Below are 24,863 nucleotides of genomic sequence, written 5' to 3'. Positions count from 1 at the left end.
AAAGACCATCTGTTTAATAAATAATTATCTGTCTGGTGTTTATATGCAGCACATTCAGTATTGTGACACTCATTGTGAAAAATATCGCTGTGGTAATGGAACTCGGTCGCTGTTGTCTCTCGCTCTCGCTGTCAGATCACCGGAAGTTTTCACCGGAAGTACTGGCCCACACACTCAAGTTCGAAACGTCAACGGTCGCCATTTTGTGCACGGAGCGAATTACCCTTAGGAAAATAGTATTTTGGGACAAAATATTACTATAGAAGTACTATAAGACTAGTATAGAAATACTATAGCGGCTCTAGGATATTATAGAGGTATTACAGAACATAACATACTTCTGTGATGTTCTGTAATATTTTAAAGCTGCTATAGTATTTCTATAGTAGTCTTATCGTACTTCTATAGTATGTCCCAAATTACTATAGTATTCCTATAAGATTACTATATTTTGTCCCAAAATACTATAAGATTCCTATAGTACTTTTTCGTAAGGTCATGTCCCCCACCGAATCGGCTTCATTAGCCTACCACTTACGGTTTGCAAAGATACAATTATAAAATTACTGCAAACCTTTAATCTATCAATATTTATGTTCTATTATGCATTTTCCTTGTTATATGAATAACAGAAATTCATGAAATAATATATATAGGCAGACACACAGTAATAAGATATTTATTCAAATGTTGATTTTGAAATTAGTGAACATCACCATATATATGATTTGGAAAAATAAATTAAATGAACATTTCTAAAGACAGTTAATCTTTTACATATAGAATATCACAAAAATATTAACAACTTGTTTTTTCAACATCTTCAGTGAAAGTGCACACAGTGACCGTTTCAATGGCAAGAACAAAAACAATCTGTGGTGGCTAAAACAGTGTTATTGAAACCAGTTTTGAAGTCAACAGCTTGGATGGTTTTTTGCAAAGTGCGGACAGAGGGCATAGAAAACACTCCGCAGAGAAGCCGATAACATTGTGGACTTGCGTGCCACAGGGACAGGAAGAAAGCTTTATCCTGAGTGGTCCACCTGTAACCTTGACACTTTCGCTGAGACATGCGTAATTGTGTGCGCACAAAAGCAAAAGCTTTAGCAGGAAGCAAACGCTGCAGTTCCTTCATCACCCACTCCTTATCACCTGTCCTGCTGACCTTTGTTAGTCGCAGCCGTTTCACTTTTGATCGCAGCTTACTCACTTGAGTCTTCAGAGCCCTGATCTTCATTGTGAGCGAATGCTCCCTCACAGCAGCCGTACAAACATGGCGTTGTACGGATGAAGGTGCTGCTGACACATCCTCAATGTCTCCCTCTTCCATTGATGAAGACCCTGCTACAGCTTCCTCAGTGTACTGCACCCGTGATGAAGGCCCCGCTACAGCTTCCTCAGTGTACTGCGCCCGTGATGAAGGCCCCGCTACAGCTTCCTCAGTGTACTGCGCCCGTGATGAAGACCCTGCTACAGCTTCCTTAGTGTACTGCGCCCGTGATGAAGGCCCCGCTACAACTTCCTCAGTGTACTGCGCCCGTGATGAAGACCCTGCTACAGCTTCCTTAGTGTACTGCGCCCGTGATGAAGGCCCTGCTACAGCTTCCTCAGTGTACTGCGCCCGTGATGAAGGCCCCGCTACAGCTTCCTCAGTGTACTGCGCCCGTGATGAAGGCCCCGCTACAGCTTCCTCAGTGTACTGCGCCCGTGATGAAGGCCCTGCTACAGCTTCCTCAGTGTTCTGCGCCCGTGATGAAGGCCCCGCTACAGCTTCCTCAGTGTACTGCGCCCGTGATGAAGGCCCCGCTACAGCTTCCTCAGTGTACTGCGCCCGTGATGAAGGCCCTGCTACAGCTTCCTCAGTGTTCTGCGCCCGTGATGAAGGCCCTGCTACAGCTTCCTCAGTGTACTGCGCCCGTGATGAAGGCCCCGCTACAGCTTCCTCAGTGTACTGCGCCCGTGATGAAGGCCCTGCTACAGCTTCCTCAGTGTACTGCGCCCGTGATGAAGGCCCCGCTACAGCTTCCTCAGTGTACTGCGCCCGTGATGAAGGCCCTGCTACAGCTTCCTCAGTGTTCTGCGCCCGTGATGAAGGCCCCGCTACAGCTTCCCCGGTGTGCTGGTCTTTGGAGGGAGGAGGAACATGACTCTGCTTGCCTGCCACACACACAAAAAACTAATTAAATATAATTACACTGCAGAACAATATTAATAAAATTTCTGATATTAGCCGCTTTCCGACCAAGTAGTTACAGGAACTTAGTTATAGGAACTGTCCACTAGTGATGTATGTCTCGAGACCGGTCTTTACGTGGTCTCGGTCTTGTCACGGCCTTGACGGTCTTTGGTCTTGGTCTCGGACCTCTCGGTCTTGTCTAGGTCTTGCTGTCTCAGACCGACATAGTGGTCGGGGGATTTAGCAATACAATACTACAATATCCATGACGACACAACGTTCGATAATGCAACATTATTATCCGCAATGGAACGAATTGAAGCGCGCGTCCGAGTGCATACAGTGCGGCGTGTGCGCAAGCCACACGAGAAAACACTTTATCCGCGCCACTGATCGCAGCGGCAACGAGCACTTTTATCACTTTATTTAAAAAACACATTTCAGTGACATGATGGGTTTTAACTTCATTCAGGAGATTTTGGGTAACTGCAACTGTGTGTGTGTGTGTGTGTGTGTGTGTGTGTGTGTGTGTGTGTGCGTGAGAGTGAGTGAGTGTGGGAGAGAGAGAATGTTGTTTGATTGCAGTATTGTAGTTAAGATGGCGTTAGACTAAATAAATGGTCTTTTAAATATCATCTGCATATCTCCATTGTGTTGACTAAACATTAGGGCTAATCCAAGTTTATAATTGTGTATCTTTAATTTGATGTTACGATTTCATCTACACATTAAGTATAATTTCAATTGGTTACATATTTCTCATTCTTTAGACAGTTGTTGGAGGAGCAAGATGGTGTTGGAGGTGTTTGATGTTTTGTCAGATGAACCAGTCAGTACCAGTCATGTCAGTCCTCAACAGTACACAAAAGTTAAGGGAGTCTCAATCCTCTAATAGTGCAGTAACAGCCGTCATGCAATTGCTACACATAGTTGATCTCATCCAGTCTGCAAAAACATTTACAGTGAGCTCACAGTCACACACATGACATGGTCTGTCTCTATATTGTTCTGCCTGTGTAGTTGAAGTAATACCGTCTAATATGTATTGCTTAGCTTCAACACTAGTCTGTTTTTTTTTTTCCTCCGGTCTCGACTTGGTCTTGGTCTCGACTTGGTCTGTCTTGGTCTCGTCTTGGTCTCGATACCCTCTGGTCTTGGTAGTGTCTTGGTCTCGGTTTAGGCGGTCTTGACTACAAGTCTACTGTCCACTTCTAAACAGTTCTATGAACTACTCTCCCCCAAACTCAGTTTCGCTGATTGCGTTCGCACTGGCCAAGTGGCCATAGGAACTGGTAGGAGGGGTAAGAGAGTGACGCAAGCACGGTGACTTTTATTTTGATGGCGCGACGGACTTTTATTTTGGCTGCGCTGAGAACGCCAGAGCAAACAATGCTCGCATTCTCTGTGTTCATTAGTTAGCGATCTGTCTAACAGTACTGTTTAACATGTTATTAGATAGAACTGTTATAGAAAGTACACAGTATATGAAAAAAAAGGTTATTAGCCTATGCCGTGTGGTTGATGTATAGTGTTGCTAGCTGAGCAGAAATACATAATCATGTTTGACTTGATCCCCTCAAAATTGCATTGGATTTTGTCTTCAGCATAAAGGTTTAGAGACCCATCTATAACTGTTTTCCATGTTTGTATAGTTAGTTTCTGGAGTAAATATATAGGCTATAATCTGTGTGTTTACATTCTAGCTGTTTTAAAAATGGCGGGTGCTGGTGCTCCGCGTGCGTTCGGTCAATCAGCACACACTAACGTCACGGGTAGTTCCTATAGTGCTGGTTTAGACCCTACTCTGAAGTAGGACCTAAATTAGTTCCTACAAATGGAGTTCCTAGAACTAAAATCGTTCCTAGGTTCCTGCGGTGCGAACACGCCGACATCCGGGTACTTTAGCCAATAGTTCTAGGAACTGTGAAAAGGTTCCTCCGGTCGGAAAGCGGCTATTATTGCTGTAAAACATAAGAGAAGTCTAAACTTCCATCTTTTATAAATAGAATCAGTCTACCTGAATAGATATGTGAAATAGAAATAAATAAATGAGCATCTTACGTTTTTTACGTGGCAACTCCTGGCGTGTCTTCGGAGGTTTATGCTTCCTCTCGACATCTAGTGGGGGAGGTGGGTTAGGGGCCTCTATTTTTATGGGCACAGCATCCCAATTCAGCCCAGCATGGCTGTAAGACAATGACATGATTTGTAATCCTCAACCTAGTAAACTATTTTTAACTACATCAGGACACTGTCAGAGGATGAGGGTTCAGTCATTTTGGATAATGTACTCCCAAATGCTGTACAGGTATGTCAAGTGTAGTAGATGGGAGTAGGAGTTTAGAAAAAGGAGATAAGGAAGTAAAGTAAATTGCAGTTTTAGAATGAGATGAGATGTTAGAAGGTACTTTAAGATGAGCTAGATATTATAGATTACACATACACATCAGATGGTCTTTTGAACTGGCTGCTGTGGAAATGGGCACTGCACACCCTGTAGGTCCGATGCAGCTGATCCAAAGGTATGCCATGAAGGGATGCATTCCTTAGATTCTGGACCCACCTGGCACACCTGCGGTGTATATATATGAAACATGATGAATAAATGTTTTCAAATGTCAAAATTATTTTGAACAAGAAAATAGCACTGCCCTTTATGCAGAAATGCAGAGACTAGGCTATCTGCATATTTGTCTGGTAATTGGTAACACCATTAATGTCCATGCACTTGGTGTGACTGGAGATAATATGAACATTTTGAAAAATTGCATTGATCTCAGACCTATTGCCTCTTTACTCTAGTTGTAATTTTCCACAGTGCATTTGATGCTACTACTCAAATGCACCTTTGCAATTGCTGATAGACCGTGACTGTGTCAGACACATCAGTGAAGATCATAGACTTCTGTTACACTTAAATCGATTTATAATGCGAACATAAAATGGCATTGCACCTGGTATGCATTTTCATGTAGCTAAGGCACGCACGAGATAGCAATTGCTTTCTGGGTGCAAACACTTTGCCTCGGTTAAATGTACGTTACCATTCATTTCGGTCAGGCATTAAGCAAAATTAAGTAATCACTACTTCTCCTGTCGCATACCATCAACATATATATATATTGTTATTTCATTTTAAGCTGGTGCGGGTTTTAATCAACTCATGCAAGCATCTATCATTTAGCATTCCCTGCTAAAAGAAATTCCTGCCAGGTTGAGCCTGAAAATTGTTACCACTCTTTCATCCACCACACTCAAAACACCAATTTTATTCTTAAAAAAGCATGTCTATGCTATGGAAAATAAATGCGATCTAATAATCCGTCAATCATTAGTTTAAGGCAAACTTGACAGAGATGCACTAGCCTAACATTCATGCAGATTTACAAACGCTAACAACGCTGTCATTCACGTTCAACATTAAAGTTAAATCACGACATCATTAAAATATTTCCACTTAAATGAGTTATTACCTTTGTGCATCCTTTGGAAATCGATGAAATGCCAAATCGCTTCTGGTGGACTGATAATTTTTGCAATTTATTGCAGAACACTGCTTGCGTTTTGACCACTTGCTCATCCTCACAGTTTCGTTGTGGCGTGCTGCAAACTGGTGCTAACGATTTCAGCAGCTTTCAGTCCATAATGGCGGATACGCCTCCGCAGCGCCATCTACAGACTGTGTTACCCATAACACAAGTTTCGCCTCTTGGGCTTCTATCTTTGCTAATACAGACATGAATGGTCATTATAGTTAAAACACGTTTTATCATAACATTTTTGTAGGAATTGAATTGTAATCAGGCGCTATACCTAGATTTGAGGGAGGACCCAAATTTTTTTTAACAACAACGGGTTACGGAAATCACAGTCGGCTCCGTTCGTTTCACGCAGACATGTCGATGCTTAAAAAGTTTCATTAGTTTGTTGGTTGCGTTTTTATTCCAAGTTCCCGGTAAGACACTTACTTGTTTCAATTCATATTCCTGTCAACGATGAATAACATTACTAAATAGTTTTAGACACATTTACCTGGCGGTGAACCGGCTCACCAGCCTTGCTGAATGAAACTTGAAATATAATTTCGAGGGTTAAAAACCAGGGTGAACAAACGTCCTCTTTTCCCCGGGTTTTGGCTTATTAGTTTCCCTATTGTTTTCATACTTGCTGAAGGTAAACTGAAAATCAGAGTACCTGCATTAACTTACTCATCACAAAAGTAGTTGAGTAAAGAAAACATACTTGTTCAAAAATGTAGTAAAGTAGAGAGTAAAAGTTGCTAATATCTCTGATCAGTCAAAAATATACTTCAGTACAGTAACTAATTACATTTACTCACACTTTACACCACTGGTTTTTATTACTGTGAACAAGAATTTTATCGTTTATTTGATGCTAATTATAAATTAAAGGGAAGGATTGAAATAAACAAGGATAATGTGGCTGTATACGTTTTTTTTATAGCTATTTTTGTTTCCACATTTGTTATAAGGTGAGATGTATTCCTAAACATATTTAAACATATACTGTAGAAAACATCCCATTGCAAAAAGAAGAAAAAAAAAACTTTTTGAGTGTAGATAAATAAATCACTCAGAAATTTGAGAAAATAAATAAATCACAGTAAAATAAACATTGCTTCATTCATATATAGTGTGTGTGTGTAAAATCGATAATATATTGGAAATATATGCTGGTAATCTGTCATGCCTACTTAACTGGAGCCTCATCAATAGGGCACACATGTGCTGAAGTAAACCTCTGAAGTAAACTAACCAAGGAACATAACCAGAGAGTCGTCTTCTTTTTCTTATTCTTGTTATTATTGGTGCTACACAGAGAGTGCCTGTAGGAAAACCATCAACATAAAAACACAAGCTTAAACATGTCCGGACATGTCCGACCGGGAAGAAACACAACGTATGATCACCCTATATACTACTGACATTGGCAGGTCCTACAAATGCATTCAAAACTGAAGGCATTGATATTGTGGTAGATTTTCCCATACACACCTGACTTGACTTAAGTTTACCTGTTTCGTCTCCTAATCGATGTCGGCTAAGTTGGTCAGCGTCTTGACCCCTACGAACACTAGCACTTGGGAATAAGGTCTCTAGTGTTCCACTAACATTAACTAGACATACTCCAGACAATGCCTTTGAATATGCTTTAATCACAGCCGGACGATCTCAGACCAATTTCAAAGAGAATCCCACCAGCAAAAAGAATACAACAGTTTTTATAGAATAGGAGCATTGCAATGGTGAACTTTTTTTTTTTTTTTGTCTTTCGATCTAAAAAGAGATTTGATTAACTGTTCATTTCTTCTCCAGGTGCGTCTGATGGCACAGATGAAGTGTCAGTGATGGAGGGAGATTCAGTCACTTTAAACACTAATATTAAAATAAACCAAGGAGTCAGAATTAGATGGTATTATGATGGCTTTCTCATCGCTCGAATCAGTGGAGATCAGAGTAAGACCTGTACAGATGTTCAGTGTAATGAAGATACTGAGAGATTCAGAGACAGACTGAAGCTGGATCATCAGACTGGATCTCTGACCATCACAGACATCACAACTGAACATGCTGGAGATTATCATCTAAAGTTCAGTAGCAGTAGCAGTGGAAAGAGATTCATTGTTGCTGTTTGTGGTGAGTCATTAGTGAATGTTTAAAAAGCAGGTTATATGTTTTTAAATCACATCATTAATGTATTCATCATAACGCTGGGTTACAAAATGCAGAGAATTAGATGTAAAATAAACACAATTTTTTTTTTGTAAATGAGGATAAACATTGCTTTACAGACTTGACAGTCAAGAAAGCCTAAAATATTTGTCTGGTATTGTTGGTTTGTGTTTCAGGTGTTTTTGCTGAACGAGATAAAGTGAAGAGAAAGACAGTGACGGAGGGAGAAGATGTTACTTTAGAGAGTCCTGAAAGAAAAAAAACAAATCATTCATTGACGTGGTATTTTAATGACACACTCATCGTGAGTGGAGATCACAGTCAGATCTGTACAGATGTTCAGTGTAAAGAGAGATTCAGAGACAGACTGAAGCTGGATCAGTTTGGATCTCTGATCATCCCAAACACCAGAAACACAGACACTGGAGAATATAAAGTACGGATCAACATCAGCACCAGCAGCTTCAGTATCAGGAGGATCACGAGCTTCGGTGTTATACTGTCACTGGTGAGTACCATTCAGTCATTTGGATTCAGGAAAAACACTCTAAGAGTGATCATCCATGTGCCTATAAGAACTGTTTTTATCTGTGTCTGAAGTTATCTTGAGGATGGGTCTTACTTTATACTATTTACTGTCTGGAAGTGTGGAGAACTGTGTTCAATAAACTAAACTAAATGAACTTCTGATTTGACTTCTGGACTTTATTGAACGGATCAGTCGTTCTTTACTGGGTCAAACTGGGTTCCCCTACATCATGTCACAGTGGTTAATGATAAACACTTTCCTTTTTATGGAAAACAATGGATTATTTAATCATCTGTGAACAGAAAATAGTAATGTGATCATCTAAACGTCCTAAATTATGTGATTTAAGTATTTGATAGTTTGTGTATAAAAAAAAAAAGATATAAATGAATATTAAACATTCACATTTATATCAAACTCTTATAATGACACATTATTCCTAATAAGTTATTCAAGTAATATTATTTAAATATCAAATAATAACATTATTATAAGTAAATAAATAAAATAACAAATTAAAAGGGAGGGAGCGTTATATAAAAAAGGTAATTCATGAAATATATATTCCTTTATTTTATAGAATATTCATTGATTTTTGAGTTGCCCGTATCTTTTCAAAATGTATACTTCTGCTCTCAATTTCATGTTATCCTCTCCATGGTGTACTTTAGAAACTAAATCTAACAAATTATGGGCAGCCTTCTCCAAAAATGTTTTATTGCTGTTAAAGCTGTAATGCTCATCATTCTAAATAAGTATAACTCATCTTCATTAAATAGCCTAGGTCCTATACCCAAAACTATATTTTGTATCTTTATTATATTTGGTTTCTTGAAAAAGTTCTTCCCTGAATTACTTTCTTTTTTTTTTTTTACAAGTATAAAATAGGCTATATGAGTGCAACGAGCTATAAGTTCACTGCAAATTATCCAACATCCTAAATATAAATTATTATAGTGTATATAAAATATTGCATATTAATTTTCCAAGCAAAATGTATATTTTAGTCAAAATGTATATTTAGTTCGTTCAATGTGAAGTTTAGCAGCAAAATTGAAATATTTGCATGACTTTCTAACATTTACAGATGGAGAATATGTGAAATGTAGGCTAAGTTTTGCACTGAGGAAAACACCATGTCTCAAACGCATAAAACAGCACAAAATATACTGTATGTTTTGATTTGATCCACGATGGACCTCTAAGGGCTGAAACGCGTGCACGTAAATCAAATTATTGGGATTGCGTGAACTTCAATTACCTTTTATGAAACCGCTTTAGCCCCAACTTATTTGTTAGGTTCATTCAAGTCCGGTGTTGGACTCTAATCCCCGCTTTTCTAAGCGGCCTTTATGGAACAACCCTCAGAACACATTTGCAGATTGCACATTGCACATTTTGCTGGTCAGATGCATCTGTGGCAGTGGAATATTTTTATCCCTCTTTGAGTATATCCTCAGAAAGGATCCTGAACTGAAAAATGCTGTGAAAACAATTCCCTGTAATGCAACTTACACTAGCCATGAAATCCAGAATCAGAATTGGAATAATAATCACTTTAGTTTTAGAAGAAATAATCAGAGAAGTAGGAAATGCATTTTATACAGTCAAAGTTGATGGAACCAGAGACCCAACAGAGACTTGAAATGACAGCATTATGATTCGATATGTTGATGAAAACTTTGAGGTTAGAGAACATCTTGTATCTGGAAAACATGAGGGATGGATATTTTGGCTTCATTTTGCTACATTGAAAGAAAGTGGAGATGTGTTGTCCTTTTTTTAGTCCTTTTTTTACAGTCTATGGTCTGTACTACGGAGCCCCTAAAGGGACCTTTGCAAAATTAAAAATGTACAGACTTTCACGTGCTCAAGAGAAACTATGAGAAAACTATCGCATGAGATACGTTTCTCTGTCTTGAGCACGCGATAGTTTCTCGTGAGCAGGCGATAGTTTTGCAAAGGTCCCTTTAGGGGCTCTGTACCATCCCCTGTTTTTGAGAGAACAAAATATTAACTTACTGTGAAGCTGGTGCAAAGTATTAATAATACAAATCTAATTAAGTGTGACGAAAGTGTGATTTATTTTTCCATATAAAGTTATATTTTTATAAACTTCATAATTCAATTTGCATCTCTACAGAGTAAAACGTAAAAATATTTATGATATCAGTTTCCTAACTCCTCTTGTGGATCTGATGTCATAAACCAGAATGATGACAGTAGCCACGCCCACCAGAGCAGAGAGGACCAATCGGATCACAGCTTCAGTAGGACCACAACACTGGACAGAGTCTGAGGAATAAACACATCAAACTGAGATCAGATCAGTCAATAAACACTAATATCAGCGCTGACATCAACTAATATCAGCGCTGCCGTACCTGAACATGTGTGACAGAGTGTGTTGATGTCCAGATGTGTGGTCTGGTTGCTGATGGGATTGTTCAGCACACAGCTGTAGGTGTTTTTATCCTGATATTCCACCTCCAGAGGTAGAGAGAGACTGATGCTGAGATCAGACGCACTGATGCTGGACAATACACTGATTCCTTTGTACCAGGAGAGAGTCACATGACTCACATTCAACACTGATGAACACACCAATGAACATGATGATGATGATGAAGAACAGTGTGAAGAGTTACTGCTGATGACAGGAACAGGCAGACGAGCTGAAAACATGAGGGAATAGAGATGATAATAAAGTGTAATAATAATATATCAGCTGTTTAATCTGTAACAAATGATCTCTATACTCACCATATACAGAAAGACTGAATGTTTTTGATGTCAGCTTCTCTCCACTTATCTCTAGTTTATAATCTCCAGTATGTTCAGTTCTGATGTTTGTGATGGTCAGAGATCCAGTTTGATGATCCAGCTTCATTCTGTCTCTGAATCTCCCATCAGGAACATCATCAGATGTGGAGAAGATTCCAACCGCTTTACTGATTTCAGCTATCGGAGACTTTTCAGCTCCAAATTTCCACAGTATCTCATCATCTTGATGTATTTCAGTAACATCAGTGTGTAGAAGCACAGATTCTCCCTCCATCACTGACAGCATTTCACCAAACACACCTGAAGAACATTGACAGATTTACAAAGCTTAACAAAGCCTATCATTTCCATGACTTTTGTAGTTTCTCACAGTAGGTTTTCCATTTGCATGTCATGTAATTTCTGCTAAATTACTAAATTTATCTGCAATGTAATATTTAAAATTAAGATATTCATAACAGCAAAAAAAAAAAAGTCTGAGAAATTGAAATTCAATAGTAATTTTCATTATTTTCCATGACTCTGGGAACCAGAGCACCTAAACAGAGCAACAAGCACAGACCTGAAACCGAAGTAGATCCCACACAGTAATATGTTTGATTTGCTTTAAGAGTTCATCCCTGCTTATAACATTTATCCATACAAATATATTAATAACTTACCGAGCAGACACCAGAAACAGAACAAAACAATCATGTGAAACATTTTCTTCAGCGGTTCAGTGAAAAGTCTGATCTATGACTATCTACACTCAACCTGTGTGAATCCTCCCTCAACAGAGGTTGACCCTCCTACACACACACACACACACACACACGATCTCTCTCTCTCTCTCTCTCTCTCTCTCTGAATGTATAATAGTTATATAATTGCTCTTGTGGCTCTTATTGAAATTTTAACTGTTCTTAGAAAACATTATTTTTTTATTTTATTCATTTAACATTGATCATGTTTGTAGGAACAACTGGCTATGTTAAATAAGTGTAATATTGGGTAAATCTTCCTAGATTTTCATGGAAAAATAAAACTTAATGACTTGAAATGACTGAAATAATTCAATTGTTGTGAGTGGAAAAACAAACAAACTAAAAAGTTAAAACCATCCTCCATCTCCCATTACCAGCTTTAAGTATGACACTAGCAGCTGAGTCAAACTGAAACCTGCTGCGGTCTGTTTTCTTAGAAACGTGGTTTTATCTGCTGGATGGAGATGAACATCTTGGTGAGAGTGGGCTTTTGTTTAGTTGGTAGATGAGGGGCTTCTTCCTGTCCTGTTATTAATCTCACCATCTGACTTCTGAAACATCAAAACTGAAGTTTGAAAAACAGCCAAATGTCAGAGGTTGGACAGGATTATTACCCATGTATATTATTGATAACACAGTTTGGCAGTTGGCACTGGCAAGGAGACAAGAATATCCAAGAAAATGAAGCCTAAATGATGGACTAGAATTTTTTACTGAAATTTAGGCTAGATTTGATGTGGGGAAACTACCAATGAAACTTTCATATAGACAATTGCTTCTTATTTGGACTAAACACCTAAATTCTCACCTCACAAATAAAAATAATAGAGATGTTCATAAAGATAAAAAAAATATAAAAAAATATTTAAAAAAAATCCAACATATTTCTTTGAAAAGAACATATGGGTTATATAGTGGATTATTCATCATCAGCTGTTTTGGTAATTAGGGTACATCAGTTTGAAACAGTTCTGAGATCAACCCCTAGAGGAGTAAGCTCACATTTTAGGAATTAATGGCTGAATACACTTATGAATGAAATTGTATAGCTTTTATCCCTTCAGAAGTTGAGTCCTTGAGTCCTCAGAAAGGCGCTATATAAAATAAACATATTATTATTATTATTATTATAGAAGTTGAAGATAAAAGTGTAAGTTAACCTATTGGATATATTTGTAGAGGCAATACTACTCCCTCTTGTGTCATGTATCGGAATAATACTATGAAATATTGGAATTGCATAATCAATGCAACAAATAGGGTAGAGTGGGGGAAAACGCCCCCCTGGGGTAAAACGCCACCCACCTGTTTTTCCCAAAATAACCACTAAAAGTAGTCAAGATACATTTTTACTGTTGCTATGCACTACGTTGATAACGGGGATATACAAATCTCTATGGATAAGCTGACACCAGCGACACATTTGAAGAGAAGAGGATTACAGGGTAAATGCTATAATTTTCAGATATTAGTAAATAAGTGTTTAAGAGAATATTGTTCTGCAGGATATCGCAGTGATGTATGATAGATGAATAGTGAAGTCTGTAGTTTGAGATCATATATTATTTATAAGGAATATAATTATATTAAAAATTTTTTTTTTTTTTTTAAACTCATAGCTTGTGGGGTAAAACGCCCCCTACGCTGAGGGGTAAAACGCTAAATATTTGAACAAAACATGAAAAAATTACCTCAAGTGAGCATTAACTAGCTAGCTTGCTAGCAAAGTTAGCTCACTGATTGAAGGTAGTTAAATTTGGCTATTTTGGACATTGCTGAAATAAATATTAATATATATACATGTTGATACATTACTTGCCTTTTACCTTTAGAGATTAAAAACTATTGTCTGTTCATTTTGCTGTTGATCTATGAAGCAAACTGGTTGGTAAGAAAGGGGGCATTTTACCCCACCTTGGGGGGCGTTTTACCCCACCGCTGGGGCAAAACGCCCCCTTTGTACAAAAATATTTTCAGTGAAAATACTAATTAATTATGAAGGCTGAGCAATTTTAATATTTGGTGAATAACTCCTGCCATAGTCACTCAAAACCGGGATGGCAATTCTAGTCACATTTATGTTTTGTTTCACTGTATTGTCACATTTTCCTTAAGGGGGGCGTTTTCCCCCACTCTACCCTACTTAATAACGAATGAAATTAAAGCTAAAATGAGGTAACTTTGAAATAATAATATAGGGCTCAGACTAGAATTATTATGACTTTTTTAAGAGAAACAGGGTTTTATAATAGGATATGAAGAAATTTAGTATTGAGGAGAGTTAAAAGTATTATTATTGTTGCTGTTGTTGTTATTATTAGTATTATTATTATTATAATGTAGAAGGACTGTGGTAAGGTGGGGGGAGAAGGACGGAGAGTCTGTAAACCTAGCCTGTAAACCTATTTTCTGATTCATCCTCCGGAGCAGAAGGTGGCAGAAATGCACAAAATAAGCAAATAGCAGCAACAACAACAACAACAAGAAGAAACCATAAGGTTTTCATTATTGCAGAGCCCGTCTACGGAGAGCCTGTCCACTCCCTATTAAGCCCTATTGTACCGAATTTTGGTTGTAGTACCACCAGAGTTCCACTGGGGGGCGCTCGCCATGAGTGCAGAATCAATGGGAGTCAATGGGGCTAGACGGCTAAATTTGTCTCTTTCACCCGATTGTCGTTGAGAAATCTCAGATTTGATTGTAGGTTTTGCAAGTTCAACATGGGTTTTAGGTCGAAAGTTGAATGAACGAGTACTTATGTCGTTTTGATTTCTTACAGGTTGAGTTGTTGTTGCCCATAACACGCTAGCATTCTGCTAATGACGTCAGCATTCTGACGTCATTGACATTTTGAAAGACTTTTTTAAAGCAAATAAGTGACTCTAAAAAATCTAACACCCAGCAATGTGTAATTTCTTTGCATCTCCTTTCGAATACAACATTCAAATTACTAGACAAAAAATTATATCCTGAGAAAAGTGGATTTTGAGGTGTATAGCGTTATTGACCTCCATTCATTCTGCACTCGTCCTGTGAGCGCCCTCATATGGAATCAGAGTGGAACTGCAACCAGTTCAGAAGCCGGAAGTGTAGTGAGAGTGAAACTTCTCGCCATATTAGACATTCTCTGATTATTGCCTATTTTTCATCATGGCGCTACCCTTTGCAGCAATGTGAGAAATGTCCATGGCGACTCTAATCGGAGGGTTCATGTTGAAAAAAACTTTTATTGTTTATTTGTTCGCATTCTTCGTGCACGGTAAGACACTTGTTACAATTCATCAACATGTTAATGATAAAAACTACGAGTAAATAGTTTTAGACACATGCATTTCCTTGATGGCGAACCGGTGTTCTGACGGAACACCGGTAACTTAAATGGGGGATCGGGTCTATATCAGGACTCCGAGTGATCCCACTGGCATGTAAAAACTGTTTAAAAAAAAAAAATCAGTCACAGTGACTTATGTCGTTTGACATGCCTTGTAATGACCATCAACGTTTTTATATTAAATGTTTAGATACTAGTAGCCTATAGCCTAGCTAGCCTATAGATACGAAACTATGTTGTGAAATAAAGCATTTCTCGTTAATACTGTTTTGTTTTTTAAAGTAGCTCACGTACATGTTTGGAATAAACGTTTATTAGGAAAAGCGAGCTCTTTAAAGCAGGATAGATTCTGATTGGCGGTCAATGTTGTTATCATTCATGAGGAGGAGCCGCTAAGGGGGAGGTTGGAGGGGAAGTTAGGAAGATTCTAATGGCCCACGCACTTTTGGGGCCCACAGAGATCAGTAACTGTAGTAGTTATATAATATAAATGTGTAATCTATCTAACAAAGAATTAATAAAACAAAAATACGGCTTATTACGGCAAAATATTAAGCTGTTTTTTTGTGGGCGGGGCTTAGGTGGAGGCAGAACGATCCCTCTGGCTGCTTCACTAACGCTAGTTTGTAAGTTTTTTAGCTTGTTTTTTTTTTTAACAATGTCTGGAGAAAATCCGATTGTATCTTAATGTGCAACTGTCCAGGACCGTGATTTTTATTTGCAAAAGTTAATTTTAACGGACGGAACAAGTCCCGAACACGCTCAGTCAATGAATGGACGATCTGACAGGATTAACGCTACCTCCGGTACCCGACACTGAGGGCATATAAATCTTTAGATGCGTATAACTATGTGCTGAATGGTCACGTTCAAGACTTGTGGTACGATCCGAAGTTCTGCCTTGCCAGCGCCAAGAAGACGACAATGTAAAGAGTGACATTACGGTGCAATATTAATGATGTGAATATTTTCTTTGAAATAAAAATTCCAGATACAGCATATTCATATATGCATAATCAACTTTCCTGTTGTATTTTTTGTCCTTCTATCTAAAAAAGAGATTTATGTTAACTGTTTATTTCTTCTCCAGGTGTTTTTGGTCCTGATACAGATAAAGTGTCAGTGTCAGTGAAGAAGGGAGATTCAGTCACTCTACATAATGATGTCAAGTCAAACCAACAAGATAGAATTAAATGGTACTTTAATGACAATCGCATCGCTCAAATCACTGGAGATCAGAGTCAGATCTGTATAAATGTTCAGTGTAAAGAGAGATTCAGAGACAGACTGAAGCTGGATCATCAGACTGGATCTGTGACCATCACAAACACCAGAACCACAGACTCTGGAGAATATACACTAAAGATCTTCAGCAGCAGCGGCGACAGCGAAAAGATCTTCTCTGTTGCTGTTCATGGTGAGTCAATGAATGGATGTTTAAAAGCAGGTTATATGCATTTAAATCGATTAAATTAGATTTTGTTTTGTTCTGTTCAATTTCTCTTCATTACTTTTCTGACCACCATTAAATTATTATGAAATTATAATGCAGTGGTTTATGTAGTAATACAAACTGTATATTATACATGTATATGCATGTAAGGGTCAGTAATACATTTTTAATCCAGTGGAGTTGAAATTTCTAAGTCTGTATGAATAAAGATAGACACAATTCTTTTAAACACAGTTTACTTTATTTTAATTTTTTCAGTTAATGTTGTTTTTACTGATTTTCTCAAGATCCAGGAAATTAATATGCTAAATAATTTGTAATTTCATAATTTCTGCTGGTTTGTGTTTCAGGTGTTGCTTCTGAAGTGAAGAGAAAGACAGCGAAAGAGGGAGAATCTGTTACTTTAGAGACTCCCGAAGAAAAAAACCCAAATAATGTGATGACGTGGTATTTTAATGAGATTCTCATCGCTGAAATCACTGGCGATCAGAGTAAGATCTGTACAGATGTTCAGTGTAAAGAGAGATTCAGAGACAGACTGAAGCTGGATCATCAGACTGGATCTCTGAACATCACAAACACCAGAAACACAGACACTGGACTCTATAAACTACAGATCATCAGCAGCAGAAGCGGCTTTAGCATCACCAGCATTATGAGCTTCAGTGTTACTGTCCCTGGTGAGTATCATTTAGTCATATGGAAAGAAAACCACTCTCACAGTGTAAAAAGAAAGATGTTATTGTTACATCTTTTTATTTTAGTACCTTGATGCCTTGGTACCAAAGTATCTGTACTTCTGACATCACTGTGTGAAACAGTGATCTACTTTAAACTGAATGAGATTCACATGTACTCTCTCAGACCTTCTGATATCTCATTGTGTTTGTAATAGATGAATCTGACAGATTCGCTCACACTATTGTCTGTTTCTCTTTAGCTGACCCAGGTTCAGGTCTGTCTGCTGGTGTTGGAGCAGGAATAGCTGTTGTTGTGGTTTTGCTGGTGTTTATAGCTTCATCTGCTGCTGGTGTGATTTACTATCGTCACAGGAGCTCCAGAAAGGGTAAGCATCACATACAGATACTATAGTGAGAGGAAAACATTTTCATTGTGCATTAAATTAGCATTTAATGTGTGTGTGTGTGTGTGTGTGTGTGTGTGTGTGTGTGTGTGTGTGTGTGTGTGTGTGTGTGTGTGTGTGTGTGTGTGTGTGTGTGTGTGTGTGTGTGTGTGTGTGTGTGTGTGTGATTTTGAGATTTCCTGAGTTTCTGTGGCTGTAAATGACACTATTCTTGTCTCTCACTTTACTTTCTGTGATTTGCTGATTTCTTACAGATGAAGAAAACCCTCATGATCTGGGAGCATCCCAAGAGGATCAGTGTGAAGATAGCAGACCATTAACCCCATAGAATTGGCAAAAAATATATTTCTAAAAGTCACTAATGGCTTTTCCCCCTGCTTTTATATGTATATCACAAATTATATATTTGTAGCATTCAGCCCTCTTGCTAAACTTTTGCAACACTTAGTTGCTTTGCAGCTAATATGAAGATGGAAACACTCAATTCAGAAATCAGCAATGTATAAAGACATTAAGACAGACCAGCCATGAACTCTCAGGTTAGTCAATGCTTCTATTGAAGCCACTTTAAAACTAGTAACAAAATGTGTTTTACTGACAATCCTTATGAATTATTACACTACCCATATTCAATTAATGTTTTTTACTCCAAATGCATTATGGACAAGAAGAACCCAATCTTATCCCTTTGTCCAACTATTCTCATGCACCTTTTTACATACAACGTTTGTATTATTGTGATTCAGCTCAGATCATGGTAAAAATCTTCTCCTCTTTGCAAGAAATCACAGAGTTCCTGATGCCAAAGCTTAGACTTTTAACTTTTTTTAAGTGGTGCAGCCATTTATAACTTGAATGTCCAAGGCTTCTGGTTCATTCCTTTCAGTTATTTACTGAAATACTTTACTATCAAATTTCTAAGCTCACTAGTTTGTAGCACAGTAGTTTTGCGGTTTCCATTCTGTTCTTGTACACTCCAAAATCCAACAGTGATTCTAACTAACAGTTTTTAGTTAACTTTACTTAATGTCTTAACTTTAATCTGTACTATTCACATCCTAAGATTTGTTTACTCGCTGGGAAAATCTTAATAGACTTTTCACTCATTTCCTCCACTTCTGCAGTTATTTTTCTCTGTTTGCATTCACTCATTTCCAAAAGTCATCTTGAATGTTGAAATGTTTATACCACTGAAAAATTTGAGAGAACATCACTGACTTCATAAATTAATGTTGATTTTCCTAAAATGTCACCATTATGGTGATTAGTGTTCCCTTTGGTTGGGCACTTGGAACTTCAGTTATACTATTGTAATTCTCTTCCCATTGATGCAGAGATTGCAACAAGAAATCAGTTGTTCGGTTTCAAAGGAAGAGAGGTAATATAGTTTATATATGTATGTATGTATGTATGAATGATTGATTGATGTATAACATCAGGCACATGCACAGGTAGGGCTTAACTTGTGCAGAGCACATGCCCTTTTTGGCCTTACACTCCTAAGTGCCCTTTATTTTGGTGGTGGTGTTTTTTTTTTTCTTCTTCAATAAATCAATGCTATTGTTCACCTTTTACGTCTATCTGTCTGTTTTACAAATATTTAGCCAATGAAATTTCTTAAAAAGAGCTTGTGTAAATCTTGTTCGATCCTCAAACTGTCAGTAAACCTGATAGCCCTGCCCTCTCTATCTTGACTGAATGATAGAGCACAGCAGACAGCAGCTGAACGAAGTTTTGCAAGGGTAAACAAAGATCTTGTTGTTTGAATAAGTACTAAACACTATATCTATAAAGGCTCATATTTTATTTATTTGATGTCTGACTGAGAAATGTGGGACCTGAGAGAGAGGTCTAGCATTTGCCAGCTAGTCATTGCCAATACATAGCCAACACTTAAATAGCCTGTGCATACAGTAGCATTTCATCTTTTATAAAATGAGATTTTGGCCAAATGTATTTTACAACTGAGCTGAAATTGCAGACCCTGCATGGTGTCAATTAACATTTTTAGATCTTTGCTTGGTGCAAAGGAAGAAACAATTTGTAAATGTTTTAAATCTTTCTTCTTGTTATATATATATATATATATATATATATACATTATAATGTGCTGCATGGTTTTATCTGGTTAAATAAAGGACAAATAAATAAAATAAACACATTATATATGTTTAAACTTTAATGTTAGGTGCAATTAACCGATTTGACAGCACTAGGGCCTATACACATATCGCGTCTTTTGCGTGCGCAAGTTCGTTATTTCAAATGTAGGCGCGCGGTATGCGCGCTCATAATGGAAGCGACGCGGTCGCGTTGCGACGCGCTCGTTTTTTCCAAGCGCGTCCGCGCCGCATCGAGATAAAAACATCTCAACTTTTCAGAATGCCGCAAGCGCACCGCAGTTCACGTGACAAGAACCAAGCTTAAGGCCTCATTATACTTCTGCGTCGGACCTACGCCGGAGCCTATACGCCGTAGGCAACGTGTTGGTTTTAATTTATACTTCTGTGTCGTTGTCCGCGTTGACGCGTACCTAGGGAGCGTGTGAAACCCCGAGGGAGGGGTTCTGGCAGACCAATCACAGCGCTTGTGTCCGCGTAGAATTGACGCGTTGTTACATTTTTGGAGAGGTGCACGTCAGGGTACGCCGTAGGGTACGCGCGCTACACACAGCCTACGACGTAGCTACGGCGGCAGTTCGACGCAGAAGCATAAAACAGGCTTTAGCAACGACAGACGCCTCCGGAGCGCAACCACCCGAGCGCTTTGGAAAAAGGAGAACGTGGCGCGCCTAGCGTTTTCTATGCGTTTTTAGGCGCGATATGTGAACGCCGCCCTAGAATGTACATTTTATAAATTATCTTTATTTAAGCAAATTATGTTTTCAGTGAAATGAAATGTTCAATTATTGCTTGTTAAGCATATAGTTCATATTTTTAATGTTAATTCATTATATTTTCTGTGTTAAAGGGACTTTGTCCATAATGGGGCGCCAAATAACAAGCGGCGAAGTTGTCATGACGACGCGTTGACAAGAATGATTCATTTTAGCGAATCGCTTCGTTCGCGCGGCTCTCTATACGAATCGATTTAAAGAACTGATTTATTTAAGTGAAGTGTTCCGTCAAATACTGCTGTTTATCTCTAAGTTTTTCGATAAAAATAGTGCGTTGATGATATGTGAAACTTTACCGTTCCACGATTCACCAAATCATGAATTGAATCAATTCAAAAGATCGATTCGGATTTCGGACCGTTTACTAGTTTCAGCCAGAACACAAGAAAGATATCCTAAAAAATCTACGCTAGATAAATAATATATTTACTACATATAATATGTATTATTAACGGGCATTTAGTCTCGTAATATAGTTACGTATTACGTATAGTGCGCGAGATCTGTCGGCGAAAGCCGGCCACTTGCTCTCCGCGCTGCCGCTGGCCTTGGGAATCTTCGCAGTGCGGATCATATTCGAGAGGTATGGAATTATTTTGATGGCAAGCTATTTAGTGTGTTTGGCAGTCATTTGACCATCAGGAAAATATCCTAAACTCAACTGATAAAGTAAAATTAGAAAGCCTAAAATATTTGTCTCATATTGTTGGTTTGTGTTTCAGGTGTTCCTGCTGCTGAACGAGATGAAGTGAAGAGAAAGACCGTGAAGGGAGGAGAAGATGTTACTCTAGAGACTCCTGTAGTAAAACACCCAAATGATGTGATGATGTGGTATCATAATGATACTCTCATCGCTGAAATCACTGGAGATCAGAGTCAGATCTGTACAGATGTTCAGTGTAAAGAGAGACACTCTGGAGAATAAACTACAGATCAACATCAGCACAAGCAGCTTCAGTATCAGGAGGATCACGAGCTTCTGTGTTATTGTCACTGGTGAGTATCATTCAGTCATTTGGAAGGAAAAACACTCTAACAGTGAAATATAAATAAAGTTGGCATGGCATCGTTACATCTTTTATTTTATTACTTTGATGACTTGGTACTGAATCAGTGGTACTTTTGACATCCCTGAACAAAACCGTGATCTACTTTAAACTGAATGAGATTCACATGTGATTTCATTGTGTTTGTTGTAGATCAGTCTGACAGATTTACTCACACTAATGTCTGTCTGTCTGTCTTTAGCTGATCCAGGTTCAGGTCTGTCTCCAGGAGCCATAGCAGGAATATACAGTATGTTGGTGTTCTTCTGCTGGCTGTAGCTTTGGCTGTTGGGATTTACTATCTCCTCAGGAACTCTAGAAGTGGTAAGAATATCCTTCAGATATTATAATAAGAGAAAACATCTTTATTGTGCAACATTTATATTAAGTTGTGTGTGTGTGTGTGTGTGTGTGTGTGTGTGTGTGTGTGTGATTATTTTTTTAAAGTAGACAAGGAGAAAATCGGGGTAAATGTTCAGTATGGAGTCTTAGATAAGGTAAGTTACTGCACTAACGTAGTGTATCTTTGTAGAAATCTCTGACTTAACATAACATTCAGATCTGTTTTATTGCACTTTTACTGAAAAAAAAAGAAAAATCATTGCGATGGGAAATAAACATTTCAAACGACTAATGTGCTGATTTGTTTTTTTTGTTTGTTTCTGTGACTGACTAATGAACAGCATTATTTACATTCTTTACCTTCTGTGATTTGTTGATTTCTTGCAGAAGGAGAAATCCCAAGACCCACGGGATCAGTGTGAAGATGATGTGGCAAGAGTGCTCATTAATGGCAGCGACGATCAATCATGAAAACGATCGCCTGACTTAAAAATATATTTCTTTTTTTTCTGATTGGTTATTGCGGCATTTTGGGTGGTTCCTGAGGTCTGGTCATAGCGTTATCATCACTGATGCCTTCCAGACCGGCGAAATAATGTGAAAATTCCTGGAATCACTTTGATCATGAAATATGTGCAGAGCCAATATTTCATAAAGTACATATAGCATTATAATGAGAACATGAACACAAGTGCTTTAGTTGCCGGTGTATCAGCGTTGTTGTAAAGGGAAGAGCACATCCAGAGTTACGCTTATGTTATGGTCCTAGGATATATGATTATTAATCTCATAGGATGTCAGAGATCGGGCTTCAGTTTACCTGAGATCATGAACTCTTCAGCTTTATCTCAACAGCTATTCCTTTTAGATGTTTCTTTTTCTACAACATTGATGCATCATAATCTAGCAGTCTTATTTTTTTCTAGTCGTTCGTGTTTTCATGTCATTTTTATTTGTCATTAGGCCTTATCTTCATAAGCCTTAAAATATTTCTTAGAGGGGAGGGTCTATGGGCGGGTAAATGTATTTATTTTTTCACATCTTTTGATCTAATGGACAAAATCGTGCAATTTACATATGAACGCGACCGGGGATCAAAAACAACAAACCACACGGAGAGCATCAGCTTCAGTTTCTGCTCTGACAGCTGAAAGACCAGCCGAACGCTGTGAGTGTGTGTTAGAAATCAGGAATAGTGAGAGAACATTGTGCTTGGTACGTTTTCATCTTCAAATCAAACTTGGGTCTCCAGTCGACAAAGTTTAAATCCCGTCTGGTTAGCGCGATTCCCATAATGTTTACACATTAGGTCAGTAGATGTAGAGTAGACGGTCTTTTGTGGCTGTTCGTCTACATAAAGCAATCCGGTCGAATGTGTTTTCGTCTACCTCTGGAAGTGGTCGAAAGTGGACAAGCTCAAACGTTTTAGACCCTGTAGGCTACCTGTATTTAGCATCGTCCACTTGTTATCCGATCGACCAAAACGCTTTGTGGTGGAGGTTTGCCTTCAGCTGTTTAATATTCCAGCAGATCTTCTGGAGGTTGAATGTTTCTGGTGTGAAGCTTTTGGAAAGCGACTCCCCAAAGAAACGCGTCTCAGGATGAAACCACTGGGTGCTGCTTATTATCTTCAACTTCATTGCTGGATTTTTTTTCTCAATAGTCACAAATAATCTACTTGTAGCATTCAGCCTTCTTCCTCACTTTTTTCCCCCACAAAGTTTGTTTTAAAACTATTTTCCGTTTTAAATTATCTGCACTTTGTTCAAGTTTTTAAAAGATAGTCTGCCACTTTTGCACTTTTTGGGGGCGGTTTCCCAGACAGAGATTATCGTATAGTCCCAGACTAAATGGCCCTTTAAACTAGATTAACAGAAATCTGCTTTCTCTGTCATGGCTTTAGTCCTAGATTTAGTTTAGTCCAGTTTTAATAAGATATATTTCCTAGAGGAAGATTAAATTAAACCTATACCAGGAGGCAGATTAATATACTGTATGGCCTATATATTATTTATACAGGAGGAGTTTATATATATTCTTTTTTATGCTGTTCACTTTATATAAACATTTCATTTCGTTTTCACACTATTGTATTGGGTTTCTAGTTCAAATGTGATTGGTCCATGTTAAACTGAATTAAAATGGTCACTCTTTGACTTCTCTTGATGTTTTCATTTTGTAATATGTTTCAATCTAGTAGTCATATGGGACTTTCACTTCCCATCAGGTTTTGCACAGGACTGAATTGGGAGAGTAAATTTTAAAATATATTTAGTGTTTTAATATACAGTGATATTTTGTTTACCATTGTGTTGGTTCATTCCATGATTTATAGGCAACCTCTGTCTTGCTAATTCAGATTAGCACAGTTGGTTTTGAATGAATGTGGTTTATTTTAGTTCAGGACTCCAGGTGTAATAATCTGTACTTAATATGTGTTACAGAAAGCCATTTTGTATACATGATTAACTATTCTAGATTAAGGCCTACTTCCTGTCTTAAACCCTGTCCAGGAAACTTTTTTTTTTTTTTTGATTTTGATTTATCATTTTTATTGACATGAATTGCTTTTGATAAAGGAATGTGAATAAATGTTACAGTCTGTGCTGATTCTGAATAAAATGTTATAAATTCTTTATTATATTTTCAGTGGAAATATTGTTTGGTGCCGGTGTTAGTTTAGTATCATTAATATAAAATTATAGTTATTGTTAACATTTTGATTTCATTTTTTTAAATTCTATTTTCTGTTTTAATGTTAATTTTAAAAGTCATGTTTTTTT

The 24,863-nt window shown here is 37.9% G+C and overlaps 4 protein-coding genes across 5 annotated transcripts; 2 read left to right on the top strand and 2 right to left on the bottom strand.

Annotated features, from left to right (window-relative positions):
- Window positions 1-663: 663 nt before the first annotated feature.
- On the bottom strand, window positions 664-5,791 carry LOC311295013 (uncharacterized protein). 2 transcript variants are annotated; one of them, XM_084416180.1, is made up of 4 exons: window positions 5,650-5,791; window positions 4,620-4,748; window positions 4,238-4,362; window positions 664-2,157 (listed from the first exon to the last, which is right to left on the bottom strand). In XM_084416180.1, the coding sequence occupies exons 1-4, from the start codon at window positions 5,754-5,756 to the stop codon at window positions 851-853; spliced, it is 1,668 nt and encodes a 555-aa protein (XP_084272306.1). In that variant the 5' UTR covers window positions 5,757-5,791; the 3' UTR covers window positions 664-850. The 2 variants fall into 2 exon arrangements, with proteins under 2 accessions (XP_084272306.1, XP_084272307.1); XM_084416181.1 differs by lacking the exon at window positions 4,238-4,362 and having other exon boundaries at window positions 5,650-5,773.
- Window positions 5,792-6,025: 234 nt separating this feature from the next.
- Window positions 6,026-8,478, top strand: LOC311294829 (uncharacterized protein; the record flags this gene model as incomplete). Its single annotated transcript, XM_084415863.1, has 4 exons — window positions 6,026-6,131; window positions 7,513-7,833; window positions 8,046-8,377; window positions 8,470-8,478. Exons 2-4 carry the CDS (start codon window positions 7,545-7,547, stop codon window positions 8,476-8,478), a joined length of 630 nt encoding a protein of 209 aa, XP_084271989.1. The 5' UTR covers window positions 6,026-6,131; window positions 7,513-7,544.
- A 2,081-nt stretch (window positions 8,479-10,559) lies between these two features.
- Window positions 10,560-11,942, bottom strand: LOC311294828 (CD48 antigen-like; the record flags this gene model as incomplete). Its single annotated transcript, XM_084415862.1, has 4 exons — window positions 11,845-11,942; window positions 11,162-11,482; window positions 10,783-11,073; window positions 10,560-10,693 (listed from the first exon to the last, which is right to left on the bottom strand). Exons 1-4 carry the CDS (start codon window positions 11,885-11,887, stop codon window positions 10,560-10,562), a joined length of 789 nt encoding a protein of 262 aa, XP_084271988.1. The 5' UTR covers window positions 11,888-11,942.
- Window positions 11,943-14,610: 2,668 nt separating this feature from the next.
- Window positions 14,611-19,369, top strand: LOC311295037 (uncharacterized protein). The gene is made up of 5 exons (XM_084416214.1): window positions 14,611-15,187; window positions 16,350-16,676; window positions 17,063-17,392; window positions 17,653-17,778; window positions 18,051-19,369. The coding sequence occupies exons 1-5, from the start codon at window positions 15,109-15,111 to the stop codon at window positions 18,122-18,124; spliced, it is 936 nt and encodes a 311-aa protein (XP_084272340.1). The 5' UTR covers window positions 14,611-15,108; the 3' UTR covers window positions 18,125-19,369.
- The last annotated feature ends 5,494 nt before the right edge of the window (window positions 19,370-24,863 follow it).

Source organism: Rutilus rutilus (assembly GCF_951802725.1).
Source record: "Rutilus rutilus genome assembly, chromosome: 8".
NCBI classification, from domain to species: domain Eukaryota; kingdom Metazoa; phylum Chordata; class Actinopteri; order Cypriniformes; family Leuciscidae; genus Rutilus; species Rutilus rutilus.
Note: the sequence above shows the minus strand (reverse complement) of the source record. Positions and strands in the feature narration are given on the sequence as shown.